Source organism: Bemisia tabaci, chromosome 10 (assembly GCF_918797505.1).
Source record: "Bemisia tabaci chromosome 10, PGI_BMITA_v3".
NCBI lineage: Eukaryota > Metazoa > Arthropoda > Insecta > Hemiptera > Aleyrodidae > Bemisia > Bemisia tabaci.
This window is the reverse complement of record NC_092802.1, coordinates 27,070,629-27,089,383: the sequence shown is the minus strand read 5'-3', so window position 1 is coordinate 27,089,383 and position 18,755 is coordinate 27,070,629. Positions and strand designations below refer to the sequence as shown.

General features: G+C 37.5%; 2 protein-coding genes across 4 annotated transcripts; one reads left to right on the top strand and one right to left on the bottom strand.

The window, feature by feature from the left end:
• Positions 1 to 1,677: 1,677 nt before the first annotated feature.
• On the top strand, positions 1,678 to 9,433 carry LOC109044581 (mitochondrial ornithine transporter 1). 2 transcript variants are annotated; one of them, XM_072305570.1, is made up of 6 exons: positions 1,678 to 2,020; positions 3,207 to 3,448; positions 5,256 to 5,402; positions 6,740 to 6,914; positions 7,395 to 7,547; positions 8,364 to 9,433. In XM_072305570.1, the coding sequence occupies exons 1-6, from the start codon at positions 1,882 to 1,884 to the stop codon at positions 8,474 to 8,476; spliced, it is 969 nt and encodes a 322-aa protein (XP_072161671.1). In that variant the 5' UTR covers positions 1,678 to 1,881; the 3' UTR covers positions 8,477 to 9,433. The 2 variants fall into 2 exon arrangements, with proteins under 2 accessions (XP_072161671.1, XP_018917935.2); XM_019062390.2 differs by having other exon boundaries at positions 1,681 to 2,020; positions 6,731 to 6,914.
• LOC109044582 (alpha-tocopherol transfer protein) lies at positions 9,406 to 18,299 on the bottom strand. Of its 2 annotated transcripts, XM_019062391.2 has the most exons (7): positions 17,744 to 18,289; positions 17,195 to 17,363; positions 16,494 to 16,653; positions 15,019 to 15,274; positions 11,923 to 12,033; positions 11,021 to 11,129; positions 9,406 to 10,312 (listed from the first exon to the last, which is right to left on the bottom strand). In XM_019062391.2, the coding sequence occupies exons 2-7, from the start codon at positions 17,310 to 17,312 to the stop codon at positions 10,191 to 10,193; spliced, it is 876 nt and encodes a 291-aa protein (XP_018917936.2). In that variant the 5' UTR covers positions 17,313 to 17,363; positions 17,744 to 18,289; the 3' UTR covers positions 9,406 to 10,190. The 2 variants fall into 2 exon arrangements, with proteins under 2 accessions (XP_018917936.2, XP_072161673.1); XM_072305572.1 differs by lacking the exon at positions 11,923 to 12,033 and having other exon boundaries at positions 17,744 to 18,299.
• Positions 18,300 to 18,755: the final 456 nt, after the last annotated feature.

The following is an 18,755-nucleotide window of genomic DNA, read 5'->3' as shown; positions in this document are numbered from 1 at the left end:
ACAGCAGTTTTGAACCAAAGGATTCCTTTTGATTTGTGCCAAACCTTCAATTTCGCAAATAGAACGGACCCGGGGGGGGGGGGGGGGGCGTGGGCGTGTGTGTGTACATTTTTCATTTTCAAAGGTAAATGGTGATTTTTTGGGTATGGGATCGCTCCTATGTCAGAATTTTCAGGAGACACGGACCAAATTATCAAGCCCATTTTCATTTTCATCATGGAGAGATCTGACAACGCAAATTCGCATTATACGGGTGGAAAAAAGGAAAGAGAAATCGAATTTCTCAACGCGGCTAGCACCTGTCTGTCGACCTGACTGCGACTGCCTGCATGCTGACTGCGTAAAAGAGGGTACGATAAATTTTGCCGCCGTAAAAAAAACATGGCAGATCATCGCACCTGCTCGATCAGGCCACAGGAAACGTTTTTTATTACGCCGGCGCAATCGAAATTTGTCGCTCAGTCCGCCGTTGCCAGTTTGTCATTTTTCCGAACTCAGCAAAAAAAGAAATGTTGCTCACTCGCTTTACGGCAAGGTGGGGGATCTACGAAAATAGTCAAATCGTCACCTTCCGGCCTGAATATCACAAGCGCCACACGACGTAAAAAATTTCCGCCACCATTCTATTTTTTTACAGAGATATTGTTCCATTGAAGCTGTCCGAAAATTTCACTAAATTTTTTTGTGCTGCCGATAAAATTCAATGAAATTTTCAAATAGATTCGACCAACAATTTCTCTGTAATAAAATAAAATCGCGGCGGAAATTAGAAAAAAACCATGAAGTGAACGTGCCGGAGGGAGAGGGGTGCATAGGACGCGTTCACTTGTGTCGGACACATTTTTGCGAAAGCCCTCTCAACACTACCAGCAAAAGTTCACAAAACTTTGCGCGACAGTTAAGTTCCGTAAACCTGTCTCTGTGTGGACAAGGCCTTCCATTTATAAGAAATGCACGAAAAAATTATGAAAGAACAAACAAAAATGTGGTTTAATAATTTTAATGTCCGCCGCCGCGCCGCGTTGACCGCACTGTGTTTGACGCAATGCGTGAAGTATTCGTGCAGTCTTGTAGGCGCTATGCGTTTCGTGCTGACCGCATTGTGTTAGACGCAATGCAGGAAGTATTCATGCAGTCTTGTAGGCGCTAATATGTGTTGCATGCCGACCGCCGCGCCGAGGGCTTCTCCTTTACATCTCAAGTCCTCGTGGTCATCATGCCTCTCTGCAGGCCAAGTCGTGTGTTTCACCGAAAGACGACAAAAGTAGCAATTAATGTACTTTCACGAAAAAGAGATTTTGTCGCCTTTTCTCGTTGGTAATTTTTTTTTCTGAATCCGATTTTTTTCATACCTGCATTTAAAAAAAATTGCAAAATTCGCCGCCCCCTAAATTCGCCGCCGCGCCGTGGGCCGCGGCCCATCTGGCCACCCTCTTAATCCGGCCCTGACCCTGACGGCCAGCCAAGTATTTCGCCTGATTTATTTTTCATTTATCAGTCTGCTCTTCAGTATGCTACTTGTGTTCGTGTATGCTCTGTCTAATATCACCAAAATCACCTTATCTGTATAAAATGACGCAGTCAAAAATTAGCAGTAAAATTGAGTAAAATACACATTGGCAACCATGGATACCTGTAGCCCTCAACGTTGTTGTCAAGTTTCATGTTTGTAAATCAATCAGTTTGAGGTTATCTCGGTAGTTGCTGATAACGCAAGCGTGAAGCATGTCCCGGCTTGAACTCGTGTTTGTGCTTTCTCTTGTCGTGTGATCAAAGTTTGGTTATCTTCGCGTCAAAATATCTCGATAGTAGCAATTTCTGCATTTTCGGTGTCTTCATTTTGTGAAACTCTGGTCTTTTTCAGTAATTATAAGGTTTAGGATGCATGATTCCGGCTCAAGTACACGCCATGGTGCTGGATTATCTGACTCGTCTGGAAACGACGTTTCCAACTCTTCAGTGGCCAGAAAACACTCTGAAACCAGAATTCATGCCGTAAATTTTCTAGCTGGGACGATAGGTATATTATCTATTTATTTTCTGGCCCTTTTTTATCGCCATCCCTCAAGGGAGCAATCCGAACTGAACCAAGTTGTCATTAGAAATCCGTCCGAGACACATCAGCTAACCGTTTGGGATCACTGTAATTTGCTTTTCATTTCAATTTTAGTCAATACCTCTTTGGAAGCCTTATGCTTAGTTTTAGGGTTTTTCATAGCCCTTGAAATCAGAAGTAGGTAAGTAAGTCAACAGGAGCCATGTGTTGTTGAAAAAACGTGAACAAGCTTCTCACAGGCTGGTTTGATGGGAGTGAAATTTTGATCCATTTTGAATGCTCTAAAGGTTCGATGTTTTCAAATATCAGTCATTTAATACTAGTCCTAATCTTTAGACAGGGCGCTAATGCACCATGTCCTTTGCATATTTGAATGCATCGTTTTGTGAAGTGCTCAACTTAGAAATTCTCATAAGTTTGTTTTATTTTGAAAAGGCAATTTATAGAGTCAGATATAACTTGCAAAGTTGTTTTTAAGACTGTCGTTCAACCATCCACTTGTATCGGAAAATTTTGATTGTCTTAAAATCGTCCTATCTTAGACATTGAGAAAGCCAAAACACTCGTGCCCATTGCTAGTTATTCTCTTTGTGATTTGTAAACTACGTGTATAAAAAACAAATTTAAATCATTGGATAGCATCGGTTCACATTCGTTTAGTTTGATTTTTGGACCTCTTTTAAATTAAGAACTGGGCACTACTCCTAAAAACACTCATTTGCTTTGAGTCCTGGTCCAGAATTGTACGGCCTTTTTTGGAGGAATTTTACCAAATGTGAAAACGCGGAATTTTACTCAAGTGTTTCGTTTTAAATCAAGAAACCTGTTTTAAAAGAGGGACGAATATTTTACTTGTAAGATAGTTGGTTGGTAAGTTCCAGCAGTATTACCAAGACTGAACGTCTTGATTCCGTATGCTTGTAATGCTTCTAAGTTCAAGCGGTAACAAAGTATTCATTTCTATCAGATTTTATTTATTTACCTACAAGATAAAGTTATTAGTGTGTACTTAGGTATTACCAGCAAATGAATTTCTAGACTTTACCTTAGAAGATTTCCCTCTCTACAAGTATATATCTTCATCTTTACTCATACCAGAATAACTTTAATCTATTTATTTAACATTATTTTATGATTATTTTTCCCTCAGGAGGTGCAGCTACCGTTTTAGTAGGCCAGCCCTTGGACACGGTAAAAGTAAAAATGCAAACCAGTCCAACTGAGTTCAAAGGAATGACAGATTGTCTCAAGAAAATTTACCGATTTGAAGGACTGAGAGGTTTATATGCCGGATCTATGCCAGCAGTAACTGCCAATGTAGCCGAAAACTCTGTGCTTTTTTTATGTTACGGTGCAGTCCAAAGATCAGTCGCCTACTGTTGTGGTTACAAGGTATGTTTACACTCAGACTAATGCAAAGCTCTGATTAAAGCTTGCCAATTGTATATTGGGGTGAAAGTCAATCTCTAGATAGTCTGGAATCAGCATCTCTCAACAGGTTAATGTAAACATTCAGATGGCATCATTGATGGATGCATAAGTACCTGGATTTAGTGGGCAGACAACCATTGCAGTTGTTTAGAGGCGACTAATTTTAGAGGAGGAAAAAATGCATGTAGAATTTTTTTTCCAAAGTAACAGTTACCTCCCTACACTTGTAATATTTGATGAAATATAGTCAAATTTACTCAAAAAGGATTTTAGTTATTGGAAATTAGACAGGAAAGACCCTCTGGAACTCCCTTGGTACAACATAATTTCTACCATACCACCATCATTAAGGGGGCAAAAGAATTCTATTTGCCCTAGGGTAGCAAAAAGTCATAACCAGGCATGGATGAATGCTGTTATAAATAGGGTTTGACTCTTGCCTCAACATCATTACAATAAAGTAGGCTCAGTTTCGCACATCTCGTTCGAATGGAATGTAACATATACACCCACAGTTGTAGAAATAAAGGCTGTCCCTACTTATAAGGGCAAGCAAAAATTCAGGTAAGAAGAGATTCTAAAAACTACGAAAACATTACAACACTTTCCTGAAAAATGCACATCAGGTAGGCACTTCCTCAGAAGAATTTCCAGCTTTAACATTTTGAGATTCTTAAATATTAGTAGGCATCTACTTACTTGAAATTGTACAAAAATTATCATGGGTTTAGTCAGAAGTTTCCTGAAAAAGTATTTAGGCAGTTCATAAGCTCTCTGAAGGTTGGTCCAATCAATTCTTTGTTTTGGTTCCCAACTGCCTACTACCTCATTCACTACCTTAAATGCTGTGTGAATGTGTAAAAGTAGCATTTTTCTCTATTTTCCTGTTGATGTACGAAATGATGTTATTGCATCATATTGAATGTAAGGTATACCTAGCATAACTTGGTTGAAACTGATAAAACATTTTGGCAAAGAGTCACAAAGTAAGATATCTTGTTTAATCTCCTCTCACGTGTTAATACGTATCAACCTTTGCCAGAGAGTTTATCACATGAACCTCTGATTGATTTTGTCCCATAACAAGAATGATAGCTAAATTGTATGTCCCTTAATGGAGTTTAATTTTGTCACACTTGAAAGTTCCCATAATCAAGCCATTTTTTCCAAGTGCACTTTCATAAACTATTTCCTCTGTTTTTTGTGGATCATTTATACAATGGAAGTCAAAAAAAATTTCAATCCTCCGTTTATCAAAGATAAGCAGTCATGAATTTCTCAGATTTTCCCATCTTTTCGAAACACTTTCCTTTCTCCTCATATCTTCCAAAGAGTATATTTCAAACAAATCAGGTCAAGTCCTCTAAAATTCCCCACAATTCCCAAAAATATAATTGACCATACATTTTTTTTAATGTTTAGTAAATATTTTTTGCCTGCAGAAAAAAATGAGTGATTTTAACTTTTATACATAATAGCTCCCAAACTCTTTTAGTTGCAGACCACTTTCTTGCCGAGAAAAGAGGACACATACCTACAACAATTTTTTTGGGATTCAAATGTTATACTTAATGCAAAAAATGCACTATTTTTTTTTACAGCAACCGAGAAGGTTGGAAAAATATTTCCAAAATATAATTTTTACAGCTAAAATTTGTTGTCACTTGCCCCTGTTCTTGTTTTCAAGTACTTTTTCACAAGCCTTTAAGGGCCACTGGAAATCGCTGCTTTAAACCCGTGTTAATACTAGTTATTCATTGTTTTTCAGACAACAGAGGAGTTAGGAATATTTGGAAACGGGATGGCAGGGTGCTTTGCTTCGTTTTTTTCCTCTTTTACTCTTTGTCCGACTGAATTGATCAAAGTTCGTCTACAGGCAGCTCAAGAGACAAAAGCTTCAAACAAATCTAGTCAGGTATGAATCATTATCACGTCATTTCCATACAGATACCTCACATTTAAAAATCGAGGATTGTGTTGAGGGGTTTTCTTTTTCTGATCTGTGGAACCACTGGTGAAATTCGAACAGTCGCCATTTTGGTACGAAACTGCCCGCGATCAGTCGGGAGTTTAAGAATGCACTTTCCACCTATATAAACTAATGGATTTCTTCCTTTCTTCAAACCTTTACCTCAATAACACTGCAATACTGGAATTATTACATACTCAATGTACCAGCATTAACACCTTTTCTGCCGTAATTAAAGTACGAGGGAAAATAACAACACTAAAAAAACTTGAATATTACTTAAGTCAATACATAAGCAACAGTGATGATTCAAAATAGTCAGACTCAGCGGCGACTGGGGTGCAAAATACCCCTGTTTTCTTCAGTTTTCTCGTTTGTTTATTTAATTTTGGCCTGAGATCAGTCTGAAGCAGGGTTAGATTGTCCACCGGTGGATTGAAAATACCGGAGAAATCTCCGGTGCTCCGAGCGGTAGATTTGTGGGCGCAAATCCACCGGCCGTGGCTCCACTGGTCATGACGTCAGCACCAACCAGTGAGATAAAGAAGGCAGTTTGGTGATCGGTTGCACGGCCGGTCAATAAAAAAAAAAACCCTTAATGCATTAACAGGAGAATTCAATCTGTAAAATGACATTCAAATGATATATTTTGTCTTAAGTCTTTCAATGTGACTGTACATAGGACAAGGGACCTAAGTGCCAAAAAACTGGAAAACAAAACTCCAAATACTTCATTACTACTCCTACTTTTTGTATTACATCGGAAGTCCTTTTCCTTGTGGACCGTCAGGAATAAATTGAATTGTATCTAGCAAAAAATAACCAGCGGTATTATAGTGCTTTCAAAATCGTGCAACTTCCTCTTTTCATCTAAAACTACTTAATATGTGCACAGTTTTAAAATTTACACAATTATTTTCCTTTAAAATTAACAATTTTTTGCTGGGAAGCAAAAGCTGTTTGCTACTCTGGGAGATTTTTTAGATAATTTTGGAGACGCAACATTTTTACAACACTGTAATATCGTTGGTTTCTTTTTGCTAATTGCGATCCAATTAATCCTCATTGACAGGATGCGGAAAACTAACTGAAGCTGCAACGTCACCGAAGCTTGTGCTGATGAGCTATCATGTAATTCATTGTTTCCTCAGGTTAACAAAATCACAAAATTTGAGCATTTGGAGTTATAAAATATAAACTCTTCCAGCTATTTATTATAACCATGCACCATGTTGTAGTTCATTAAGTAACTCTGTAATTATTTTGTTTCTTAGAGTGTTAAGATCAATGGATTCACCTTAACACGACAAATCTACCGAGAGGAAGGTTTCAAAGGATTCTTTCGAGGTATAGGCTCCACCATTGCTCGAGAGATGCCTGGATATTTTTTTTTCTTCGCAGGATATGAAGGAACCAGACTTCTTCTAGCACCACCAGGAAGACCAAAAGAGGAGTGTGGTAAATATTTGTTTCTTTCACTTTTTTTTTTTTTGAATTATGTATTCAGAAGTTGAGTGCAAATATAGTCCTCAGGGACTTATTGCAATATTTCCAAGGAACTGTACGAGTTTACATATTGATTTTCTTATTAATAGCAATTCAGCACCTCTTTTTGCTAATATCTTTTCCAAAAATATATTTATCGAAATTGACTGCCTACCTGAACCAATTATCATCAGCCGAGAGATTTTAATGTTTTCAAATTATATAGTTTTTAACTTATTGGCAAGTTTCTTAGAGGCTGTATGTTTTTTCCAACAGCTTTTATATGATCTTGTATTTACCATCATGGTCGGTTGTTAATCTTGACACTTAAAATCTACTCACGTTCAAGCTCAAACCAGCAAAATTGAACAACAAAGAAGGTTGCATTGCTCACCTTTAACTCAAGGAATATATTGGTTTTTAACTGTTTTGTTCTCATGTACAATTTTTCAGGCCCACTAGGAACAATAGTTGCGGGTGCTGTTGGTGGCTTAAGTTTGTGGACTGTCATATACCCATTTGATCTTGTCAAATCTAGAACACAAGTTCAGACAACTGCGACAAAAAATTTTGTCCTCGTCATGATTGACATTATCAAAGCCGAAGGTAATTTTGCATTCCATTTTGGAATAAATATCATTATTTGCGGCATGTATAGTATTATCAAAATATTGATCAACAAGTATTCCATCAACTTTGGGTTGAATTTTTATTCTAGTCATGTGTAAGCGTGCTTTTTGTTTTTGTTGCTCCAAAAAATATATTCAATTTGAAAAAAAAAAGTAAATTGAATATGCAGATAACCTACATCACATAAATTATACTGACCACAAAATAATGATTATTTTGAATGTTTCATTATTTTTGAGAATTTTGGAAAGTGAGACAAGTCTCTGTGGCAGTTTACATGCACATGCCATTCATTTTTAATCAGAAATTGAAATTGGATGGTATTTGAAAAAGAAGAGTACTTGGCATTTGTTACTGGACTTTAATTGAAGAACTTTAATGAGTTACACCTAATCTGCAGTGAAATAAATTGAAAATTCTGAAGATTACTTGATCACAAAATGAATTTTGCGTTTGTTTCTGGTCAGACGCTTTGCAGTAAAGTGATAAAGGACTCCTCCTCATACTTTCCCTAGTGGTATTAGATAAGCCGCAAACCCAGTCAATTTTCAAATTCCCTCTGTAATTTCTAAAATGAGCCATTCCCAACAATATTTTCTGAATGTCATAAAAAAATGAAGGAAGAGAAGGCCAGCGCTCCCAAAAGTTGGACCTATTTTTAAAGTGCCGATCTCATATCATTAATTAGAGATTCCAATTTTGTTTAATTTTATGTAAGTGTTCCCTCTTATATTTATTAACAATTTTAACCTTACATTTTTTTAACATTCAGCTCAATTTTGTTTGCTTTAGGCGTGCAAGCTCTGTACAGCGGTTTGCGACCATGCCTAGTCCGAACAATTCCAGCCTCAGCTGCCTTGTTCCTGGCTGTGGAGTACACCAAAAAATTCCTTTTGCCTTCGTAGTGTTGATCCAGTAATGTTTCTGAGTCTTATGTATCACTACCCACCTATTTCTGCAATCTTTCCATGCACTCTTGTAAATAATTTTAGCTGTAGGTAAGTAACTCAGAATTCAAATCGCTCCGTACTTTTGAATAGTTACCAAAGTTTGCTGTCAGATCAAAGGTTAATACTTATAAATCTTGGTGCTGAATGAAGTGCTGTCGAACAGCTGAAATCTGCCGTGCTAAGGAAAAACGCCGTATAAACCTGCGGGCGTTGCCTAATTTCCCTCGATAAAACGCGAATTTATTGATAAACTTGTGAATATTTTCCTTTCAATTTTTCAGATAATTTTATTTGTAATTTCACCTGAAATACCTGAAAATTTCAAAGAAAAATATTCATAACGTTCCGCATAAATGAACATTTTATCGAAGGAAATTTGGCAACTCTTGAATGTTCATACGGCGTTCTTCTGTAGCACGGCAGAAATTATAAAAATATTTTATTCAAAGCTTTAAGCAAGCTTGCCTAAATGAAACGGAAGTATTCACACTTTTAAGAAATTTTGAAATTACTCTGAAATCAAGAGCTTTTGTTACCTCACAGGATGAGGTTTTCTGCTTTTCTGTGAATTTCCATCGTTTTGGGTATAAGTTCAAGTATAACTTGTACAAGTTTCATGATATGAAGAGAAGATATCTGATACCGTTTTATGACAATATTTTTATGTTCTTGTAAGATGATCATATTCATTGTAGATCATCTGTCAGCTATTGTTGTGCTCAAATTCTTCATAATTCTGAAGAATTACAAAACTCTTAATTTTATTTACTGACTCAAGCTTTTTTCCCTCTTAAACGTTGTGTGCAACTAGTCGTATTGTAAAGGGGACATAAACCTGATTCAAGTATGTAAGAGAGATTTGAAAACGTAAATACAATTATAAATACAATTTTAATTTTTTTATTATTATTATTTTCGTCTTTTCTCTGTTCTGCGTGAAATTTTGAAGAGGAAACATGTATCAAAGTGTTCAAATTAGCGCCTTGTCTTGTGGTCCTCTAAGAACTGTAAATGCTTAGGCCTCGTCTCAACGGGACGTTTTCATGAGATTTGTCCCAGATTTGCATCATTGGAATGAAACTTCGGAGATTTTTCACAGTAACTGTCTCCACAGGACAAGGCTCTCTAGTTCCTGCAATAAGCTAGCTCAGGAAGTTTTAGTAAAAATCAAGATTTAAATGGCATTAAAATAATAATTAAACCCAATCAACAATCGAGCAAATAATTTGAATAAAGGAGACACGAACAATTGACTAAACAACAAATTCTTGCACGATTTGCTTTCACTTCTCCAGCTCTCAGTTGGTCTTTGATGTCTCCAAGTAGTATATGGACCTTACCTGACATTGCAATTAATATTGAGTCAGTCAATATTTGTCCCAACTTTGCAAGAGAAACTTTCCCCCGTACAAATCGCATGAAAACGTCCCGTGGAGACAAAGCCCTATTGAGGTAAGGAAAGAACTGAATGCATAACTTTTCAATTTCTTCGTTCAAGATGAAAGAGATATGCTCTTAATTTGGTATTCTGCATTACGTGCAGAGCAGTGTAATATCATGTTACATTCTGACTCCATGGTCTGACAATTTTATCAGGTATTCCTCTCATGAGGGTTGTCGTTGAGATCAAAGACCCGAAGGAGGGATCTTCCAATTGAAGCTTAACCGTCTAAAAAAACCAACCGCCACTTTGCTGTTTTTCTAACTTCAAACCTTGCATGAACGTCACGAGTGATTCCTCTTCTTGTTTAAACCAAGGCTCAAATGTTTTAAGAAGCTCCTTGCTTTTCTCTGAAACAAGAGTAGTCAAAGATAAGAATCAAATAAATTGAAGCAAATACTAATGATGAAACTGCGTACCTGCGCAGTGATGGAAATCGTGTACCTAGACTATTGTGTTTCAAAATTTCCAGTCTTTTTTTATATTTGTAAGAGAATAACATTGGCTATTCTCCGAAGAAATTTTTAGAGATAACTCTTCGAAGTGCAAAAAATAATCATGCTAAATTAAGTGCAATAACCGTGATTGGTTCATATTTGTAAGACTAAGATGTGACAGGAAATCTGCATTGTCACAAGCTAAAATGTGTGAATTTGCACTTTCATCCTTTATTCCCTACATAGAAAACTACTAAACGGCATTATTTAAAAACTTAGTTGATTACCTATTTTTCTCAATGTAGAGAATACTGCGTGAAATTTTCAAGCCACAGTAATAATTCGGTCTCTTTTTAATAAATAAAGCGGAAACAGAGATTTTGAAGTACTCCAACCAAGATATGCATTTTTGCAAGTTCACTTTCAATATGCAAGTCCAATAGTTTCACCACGTTAAAAAAAAAAGAGAAAAAGGAAAGAACTGGTTGAAAATTGTGAGAATGAAATGCAAGTTGCACCTCACTCCTAAGCTCTGGACTAATCTTTCTCTACATTAAAATAGAGTGGGTCACCTAAAATGTATTCAAATTTTCTTTGTGTTTTACTGAAATGCTTCCTCACCTTGCATCTGATCGAGAGTTGACTCATCTTCTCCGCCGAATTGTTTAGGCACCAAGTTGGGAGTTAAATGATCGTAAAGGGTTGTCGATCCTGGTCTGTGTAAATGTAGCTGTGGAAGACAAACCAAAAATTTGTTTATTTGCATTATAACATCGCCAGATACCCAATTTCTTCTCCTTCCCTTCCTCTTCTCTTCGAATATAATCTTTTCTAATTCTTCTGTGTATTATTCTGAGTGAACCAGATATTTATCAGTACATAAAAATGGAATCAGGGTTGGGAAAAGTGTGGTCCAGCCGAACGTTTCATGCGATCCGGGACTATTTCCGCAGTCGCACTTTTTTTTCTCTTTTCACTCTTGAATCATCTCGCGGAAAGTCGAAAAGATCGATGAATCGTCGGAATTTTTCTAGAAGATTTTTTTCTAAGTGGTTTGGACCAAAATCTCCCCACGGAATTTAATGAAATTTTGCCCTCCAAAACATCCCTTTCCCATTAAAGATTTGGCTGAAATAGTCCGCCTAAAGCCAGTACGGTAAAATTTACTTACATTTCTCTTTTTCATCAGTCAGCCAAGCTCAACTGTTACCGTTCCTGGCACAGTCATCTCTTACAACCTAATATTTAAACAGCCTTTATATAAACAGTGGATATAGCCTGTTTCCTTGATCCATTATGGACAGTTCAACTTTGAGTGGTTACCTTTTAGTAGCCTTTTTGAGGAAGTAATCTCTTATTCGTTATAACACAAAAAATTATAGCCGAGTAAATTTTTAAGTTTCAAAGGTCCCAATAAATCTAGAAGCAACTGCGCATGCAATGGAATTGCAAAATCAACCCCCCTCCTTCCCTAAATGGTTATCTGAGAAATCTTTTATTGTGGAAGTATGTAAGAGACTTACTTTATTTCTTAAACTAGCGATGACTAATGGTTTAAATAAATTAAATAGAAAGTTGAAAGCTCCATTAATATTCAAAAAGTGAATTGCATTCACTTTGAAGGAAACAGCCTCCTGTAACATAAACATTTTATGAGTCAGATTTAGGAACAACATGCAATTCCAGACTGTGCATTTTGAACGGTAAAATTTTGTCTCAGAAAATTTCATGAAAATACAATTTTGAAGCAACTTGATATGACGGAACTCTTAAACCTCATAACTTAATCGTTTTTATGTTGCATCTTCTTTTGTTCACTTTGCGTTTTACATCATTACCAACGATTTTTACAATTTAAAACCATTTTCATGTTAATTGTTCTTGTGTAGGTAACTTTTCTCGTCCTAATTTCACCGAAACTATGTAGATGGTCAAAGTTCGAAACCACGTATCTCCATTGCGATGTTTCAAAATTGCCGCTCCGATTTTATTTTCTCGAGAAAAACAACTTTACAGCTTGAGATGTATACAGGATACTCTGTTAAGAGAGCAGAAAAATCAAGGAAATTTCCCAGAAATTACAATGACCAGTTTTCCGAAGATAAAATAAAGTTAGACAGGAAGTCTGCAACGTCTCAAGCGGAGATACGTTTCGCTCTTTGGCATTTTTTTTTTTTTTTTTTTTTTTTCTTCTTCTTCTTAATTTAAGTCAATACTACTCGGATGTCTCGTGATCAATTATTAGAACGCGGAATGGAACTTCGTGGGCCGTAAGTGCGATGCCTGGGCGCTGAGAGTGTTAGACATGCCAGAGCGCCTTCAGTTTTGTTTGTATGCAACACGAACATCCGCAGAGGCCGAATAGTTGCATGAAGGCGTTTCATCAACATCGCGTTGCAAGTGGTGCGATGCCTGCTGTGCTGACAAAGTTAGAGAGCTCAAGGCAAGTCATAGCACCTTCAGTTTTGTCTGTATGCAACACGGACATCCGCAGAGGACGAATAGTTGCATGCAGGCGTTTCTTCAACGCGCGTCGCAAGTGGTAACTCTATACAGTGACAAAGGGCGTTAGGGAAGACAGAGGGTCTTCAGTTTTGTTTTAATGCAACGAGGACTTCCACAGAGTACTTATAAGATCAATTGGACTACATTCTCCATTTACAAACTACGATTTCTGGATTAGTTTAGAAACAACTTATGTTCCCTTAGTTTCCCTATGCACATACGTGTTTTTACAGATGAGCCAGAACTTGCAGTTCCTAATTGCAAAATGTAGTCCAATTGCATTCAAGCGTTTCATCTGCATCGCGCCATCGTTTTGACTTCATTACGAACAGAGGTGTCAACTTTCCTGGCTTTTTCATGAGGATTCTTATCTGATTAAGGAAATCAGTGTATACGTAGTTTCTGAAATGAGTGAAAAAAGCTGGATTTTCTTTATTGCGTCATTTTGCAGCGCGCCGCACAGTGGATCGAGTCAATTAGAGTAGTCGGACATGGAATTTTTTATTAAAACTGCAAATGTTGGTGTTTATTTCGTCACATATTATATATACAGGTGCGCTCTGAGGAAAATTTTACGAGGAAACCAATGAAACCGCTTTCAGAACCTTAAATTTTGTATAAAGTTTCCAAATTTTGTCCGACCTCTCCTATTGACTCGATCCATTGTGCGCCGTCCGGTTGGTCTGTTACGTATGGATGTCGAGGGAAATGACAATATTGTGGGAGGCATAAGCAGGCGAAATTTGGCCCGTCAATAGTCTTAACAAAGTTATTGGATTTTTGCCGAGACTTCCTTTCCAAAACGAATTGTGACCGGAAGTCGCCTTAAAACATTCGTGAAAACGCAATGAAAATAAAATTTTCGAGGTTTTATTGATGTCAAAAACTAGTTTTAACTGAAATCTTCTGTAAAATAACCTGGAATGAACATTCATTCCGGGTCTCAACGTTCCATTCAAGAATGATGACACGCAGTCCTATCATTCCTACAGTCTTGTAGGCGCTATGCGTTTCTCGCCAACTGACCGACTGCACTACCTTTGGCGCAATGCGAGAAGTATTCATGCTCTCTTGTAGGCGCTATGCGTTTCTCGCCAACTGACGACTGCAGACTGCACTGCCTTTGGCGCAATGCGAGAAGTATTCATGCTGTCTTGTAGGCGCTAATATGGGCCTAACGCCGACCGTACTGTTTGGCGCAATACGTGAAGTATTCCGAAAGTCTTGCAGGCGCTAATATACGTTTAAAGCCGACCGCACTGTTTGGCGCGATTATTCGAACTCGCGTTAGAATGATCGCGGTATCAAATAGTAGAGCTTAAAAGGCGCATGTTGTGCTTCTACGCTGTATGAGCATTCCGACGTTGCCTCGTTTCTCCCGATTTAATATTTTTTCCGAGAAAAGCTCGGAAAGATCTTTATACCCACGATTATTATTCAAATCTTTTCACTTAATTTATCATATCAGAAGGTAAGACATCGATGACTTATCAACAAATTAACCTTCACTAGCGTTTATTTTCCAACTGTTTCCTGTTTTGCCAAACTTCTACCTTAAATTAACTTCATTATAAATTCGCTCACTCCTATAGCAGATTTAAGGTTTTATTCGCACAATCCTTGTACCCTTTTCGCGCAATCGTAAGTGCCTTTCACAGTGCAAAAATTGGACGTATTTCTGCCAAACGGAACTAATTGCATTATGACATGAGCCCTGTTATGCATACATTTTGATGGGTCTCAGAGCTCATGTCTTAGTGCACATAGGTCCGTGTGACAGAAATACGTCCAATTGAAAACCTCACCCTTCTCGAATGAATCTTTTTGGCGTCGTAATTCAGCGAAATACTTTTGAAAATACCCGAATTTTTCAAGCTTTCTCAGCGTTTTCTCGATTTTTTTTAAATGGAGGCGGGGTGGTTCAGGCCAGCGTTACATAATTAAAAAGGGGGGTATAGGGCTGCATTACGGGTGCGTTACAAGGGGGGAAGGGGGGGTCAAAAAATCGGATAAAGTACGTTACATAATACTTGAACGGCCCTTTTAAACAGTTTTTTTCGCGTTTTAAACACTTTTATTTGGTTTGGACTGTAACACGGACAACCTATACCGACCTGGATATAGAAGAAAAGTGTTCTAAGCGCTCCAACTTGCACTCGGCGGACGATGGCGAAGTTAAGTGGTTCACAGTCGTAGATGATAACGACGCCGTTACTGGTCCCGTAATGCACAAGTGCCATATCCATGAACATGAAGAACAGTTTTACTACCCCCAGAAAGTCAAAATTTTTCATGTCTATATTGTCGTGGACTCGGACCAACAGAATTAGCTCGCCTGAGCTGGATCGATTCGGTGAAATCATGTAACTTCTGAAAGAGATCGAATCAAAAAGATCAAGTTAGTACACACTAAAAAAAAATCTCGGTGTATTTACTAAGAAAAGGGTAAAATTACCAAGAATTCAGGGTTCTATTTGATCCCAGTTTTTTCTTGGTAAAATTACCATTTCTGGAATTGGTAATTTTACCGAGAAATCTCGGTAAAATTATTGAACTTTCTCGGTAATTTTACTGGACCTTGGTAAAAACGCCAATATTTTTTATCGACTGTGGTAGAATTACCGAGATAAAGTGGCAAAGTTACCGGGAATTGATTACCAATAAAAGTGGTATTATTACCTGAAAAAAACAGTAAAATTACCGGTTTTTAGGTAAGCTTGTAAGTCTGTCTTGGTAAAATTACCAATAATTGGTAAAAAACGTGAGATGGTAAAGTTACCAACGGACCGTGGTGAAAACGCCGAGAATTTTTTTTCAGTGCACAGCTCTGCCGTGATAGCGAGGAGAGCAGTAAGTGCAAAGATGAAGTTTTGAGAAAACGGGCCCAGAGGCGTTTAAGCGGACAATTTCATTGAAAGAAGCCTCCGTTCTTTGCTAAATTGCCACTTATCATCCAAAAAAACTCCTAGAAATTGTTTGGATGATTTAAAATCCATCGATTTCAACACAAACGAACAAACACGTTTTCAAGTTAGGAGTTGGCAGGAAAGGGCGGCTTTTTACTTGAAAGCGTTGTTTTCATCGGTTCTCTGGAGGAATAATGCTAAAGGATACAAGTAATTCTAGTTAGCAGCAACCCATTAGAGACCATATAGTTAGTACACCATTATTCCTTTTCTCTGTATCAACCAGCCACTTCCAAGAATAGAATTGAAGGGCTTGGAAGACAAGGCTCATAAGTGCAGTTTTTGCTATATTTCGAGAAATACGTGTTTGAAGTTTCGAAATTACAAGGATCCTTATGGCGTAGATAAAAAGTTCAAACTGACTTTTTGATGCTTAAAAATTGGAATTTGGGAGCGATTTTTTCTCAGAATATGCACTAAGACTAGTTTTACTTGGAATCATTAATATCTCAAATTTTTCAAGAACTGCCTCTATGCGCCTTGTCCTCCAAGCCCCTCCATTATTGCCGCTTGTCTCCTTCGTCTATTGCTTATTGTCTATCACTCTCCAAAACCAGCCAAAAGGCTAGTCTGGGTTAAAACCATCCTACATCTGTAACTTCTGTTCATATACTCATACTTACATGACATCCAAGGTTTGCACAAGTCGGGTGTCTAATTGAAAATTTCGCTTTGTGAAGTAGTCTGGCTGCTCAGCGCGCCATCTGTAATTAAGTTTGATGATTTTCTTCGTTGTATCTAAATCGTAATCACAGCAGTGTAAGAACAGAGCCAACTGCACATCTGAAAAAAGAGGTGCTCAGTTAATTCGATCAACCGATTGGGATTAAGAGACAGAAAAATTTTATTTTTGGACGACCAAAATTTTAGAAAAATGTATTATCGTAGCTTCGGAGTCCGATCACGTAGCATCGCGATAAATAGCGATTTTATCGGTTGGTTATAGCGATTATATCGGTGGCAATCTATCGAGATATTATCGCATTAAAAATTGCTAGGTATATATGGCGATGAAATCGCTTTACATCGCAATTTTTGGCTCGATAAAATCATGATCAATTACCGTCGATAAAATCGAGATTAAATCGCTTTTTCGAGATTTTTATTTCGAAAATTTCGCGATAGATTGTCGGGCGATAAAAGCGCTATTTTATCGCGATAAGATCGAAGATAATCGCTCAGATGTTGATGATCCATGGCAATTTTATCGCCGATAAAACCGCAATTCATAGCGATTTTTCCGGTGAAAAATGCTAATTGAGGAGGTGGTCAGAGGGCGTAGTAGCCCCAGAGTTATGAATGAATGTCATAAGTATTATTATACCTGATATTGTCCTGGGCGCAGTCCCTTCTTGCTCAATCCAATCTCTCAAATATTTTATGTCCTCCAGCGTCAGTCTCGGGTTTTTCTTCAACTCCTCGTCGATTGAAATGAGTTCCATTTTGACGTAGCTTTGGAATACACGCCAGTTGTCTCAGCTGTTTACCAAAACCTGTCGGAAAAAAAAAAGAAGAGTAGGAGCGTAAATTTTGAAATACTGGAAACGAGAAGCGCGTTTTTGAAATTTTACCGTCAATACACAAGAAATAACTTTCAGAAAATGTGAATATAATTACAGCGTCGCTTTAATGTTTACTGTCGTAAAATTAACTGCAAGGACTTTCTTTAGAGCAAGAGAGTGGGCTTTTGAAGGGATATGTTAACAGAATTTTAAGTCCAAGTCTCTAATTCGTGTGTTTTTCGCCAATTTAACAAGTATTAAACTTCTTGATCCCCTCAGCCGCGCGCCGGGTGTGCTCTTAACTATGATAAATTAAAATTGAGGAAAAAATTCAGAACTTACGTGCAAAAGCACTACAGTAAAATTCATACCTTAAAAAGAAACCGGATTAAACATTATTTCTTCGGACGGACAAAAAGCAAAATTCTCGACTAATTTTAGGTGCCGACTGCCGTTGAAGCAGGTTATTTTGTTTAATAATAAATCCAACCAAGTATTTTCAACACCAGATTCTATCACATGTACTTAATTCACTCAATGCACTTCAAGGAAAAGTCACAATAACTAGCAAAAGCACTCGCCGAATTTCACAAACGTGCGCAGACAAGCTTAAAAGTTCAAAGTTTCACTTTTGTAATTTTCATGAAAGATCACTTTAATCGCGTAGAAAATGTTTTGCAGATCGTTCGAAATGTAATGACTGCACGCCTGCAGAAAACCAACTTTCGTTACATTGCAAGTCGGAAGGACAGTACGTAAGAAGAAGAAAGGCGGAAGTATGTGCAAGCGCATAAATCTAAACTATCCGTAGACAGTGAGACATTCTGTGTAACTGGGTTTTGGATTGATAACCTTCTGAGTTTGTGGGCAGAGTGTAATTCAGTTTACTTTTAAGTGGTTTCACAGCCAAACATCTGAACTGAATGAGCCGGTAATCGCAGTTTGATAGTGGAACCACGAAAGGAGGAACGTATCTCGATTTCGGTGCTTCACAGCGTCACTCCTACTTCATTTTTTAAGTGATACTGTGCATTTTTGCATGAGATTTTTACTAAACGTGACCAGACCTAGGGAGAGGGCAAAGTAAAAATAGTGTATTTACTTCGGAAAATACACTAAAAATGAGGTGGAGAAGAGAAAACTGAGATAAGTGCACATTGCTGAAAGGGATTAATCTCGTACCATTTGCCGGATTGAATACCCAAAAAGTAACTATCCCTGAGCGTTTCAGAATTTACCGTAAAAAAATTGCGATTTCGAAAAAACCGCAGTTAAGTGGAGACGACACTCAGTTACCAACCTCCGATTTGGTTCATTTTAAGTGCTTATAACTTTCTTGATAATACTTGTTTTCCTTTGAAATACAATATTCTTGAGAATCTT

Excerpts from the sequence above, each read along its gene's own strand:
- LOC109044582 (XM_019062391.2), bottom strand. The coding sequence starts at position 17,312 with ATGGAACTCATTTCAATCGACGAGGAGTTGAAGAAAAACCCGAGACTG. Across the intron at positions 16,654-17,194 it reads TGCGCCCAGGACAATATCAG|ATGTGCAGTTGGCTCTGTTC; the intron begins GTATAATAATAC and ends CTCTTTTTTCAG. Across the intron at positions 10,313-11,020 it reads AACTCTCGATCAGATGCAAG|AGAAAAGCAAGGAGCTTCTT; the intron begins GTGAGGAAGCAT and ends CTCTTGTTTCAG.
- LOC109044581 (XM_019062390.2), top strand. The coding sequence starts at position 1,882 with ATGCATGATTCCGGCTCAAGTACACGCCATGGTGCTGGATTATCTGAC. Across the intron at positions 3,449-5,255 it reads CCTACTGTTGTGGTTACAAG|ACAACAGAGGAGTTAGGAAT; the intron begins GTATGTTTACAC and ends ATTGTTTTTCAG. Across the intron at positions 6,915-7,394 it reads AAGACCAAAAGAGGAGTGTG|GCCCACTAGGAACAATAGTT; the intron begins GTAAATATTTGT and ends ACAATTTTTCAG.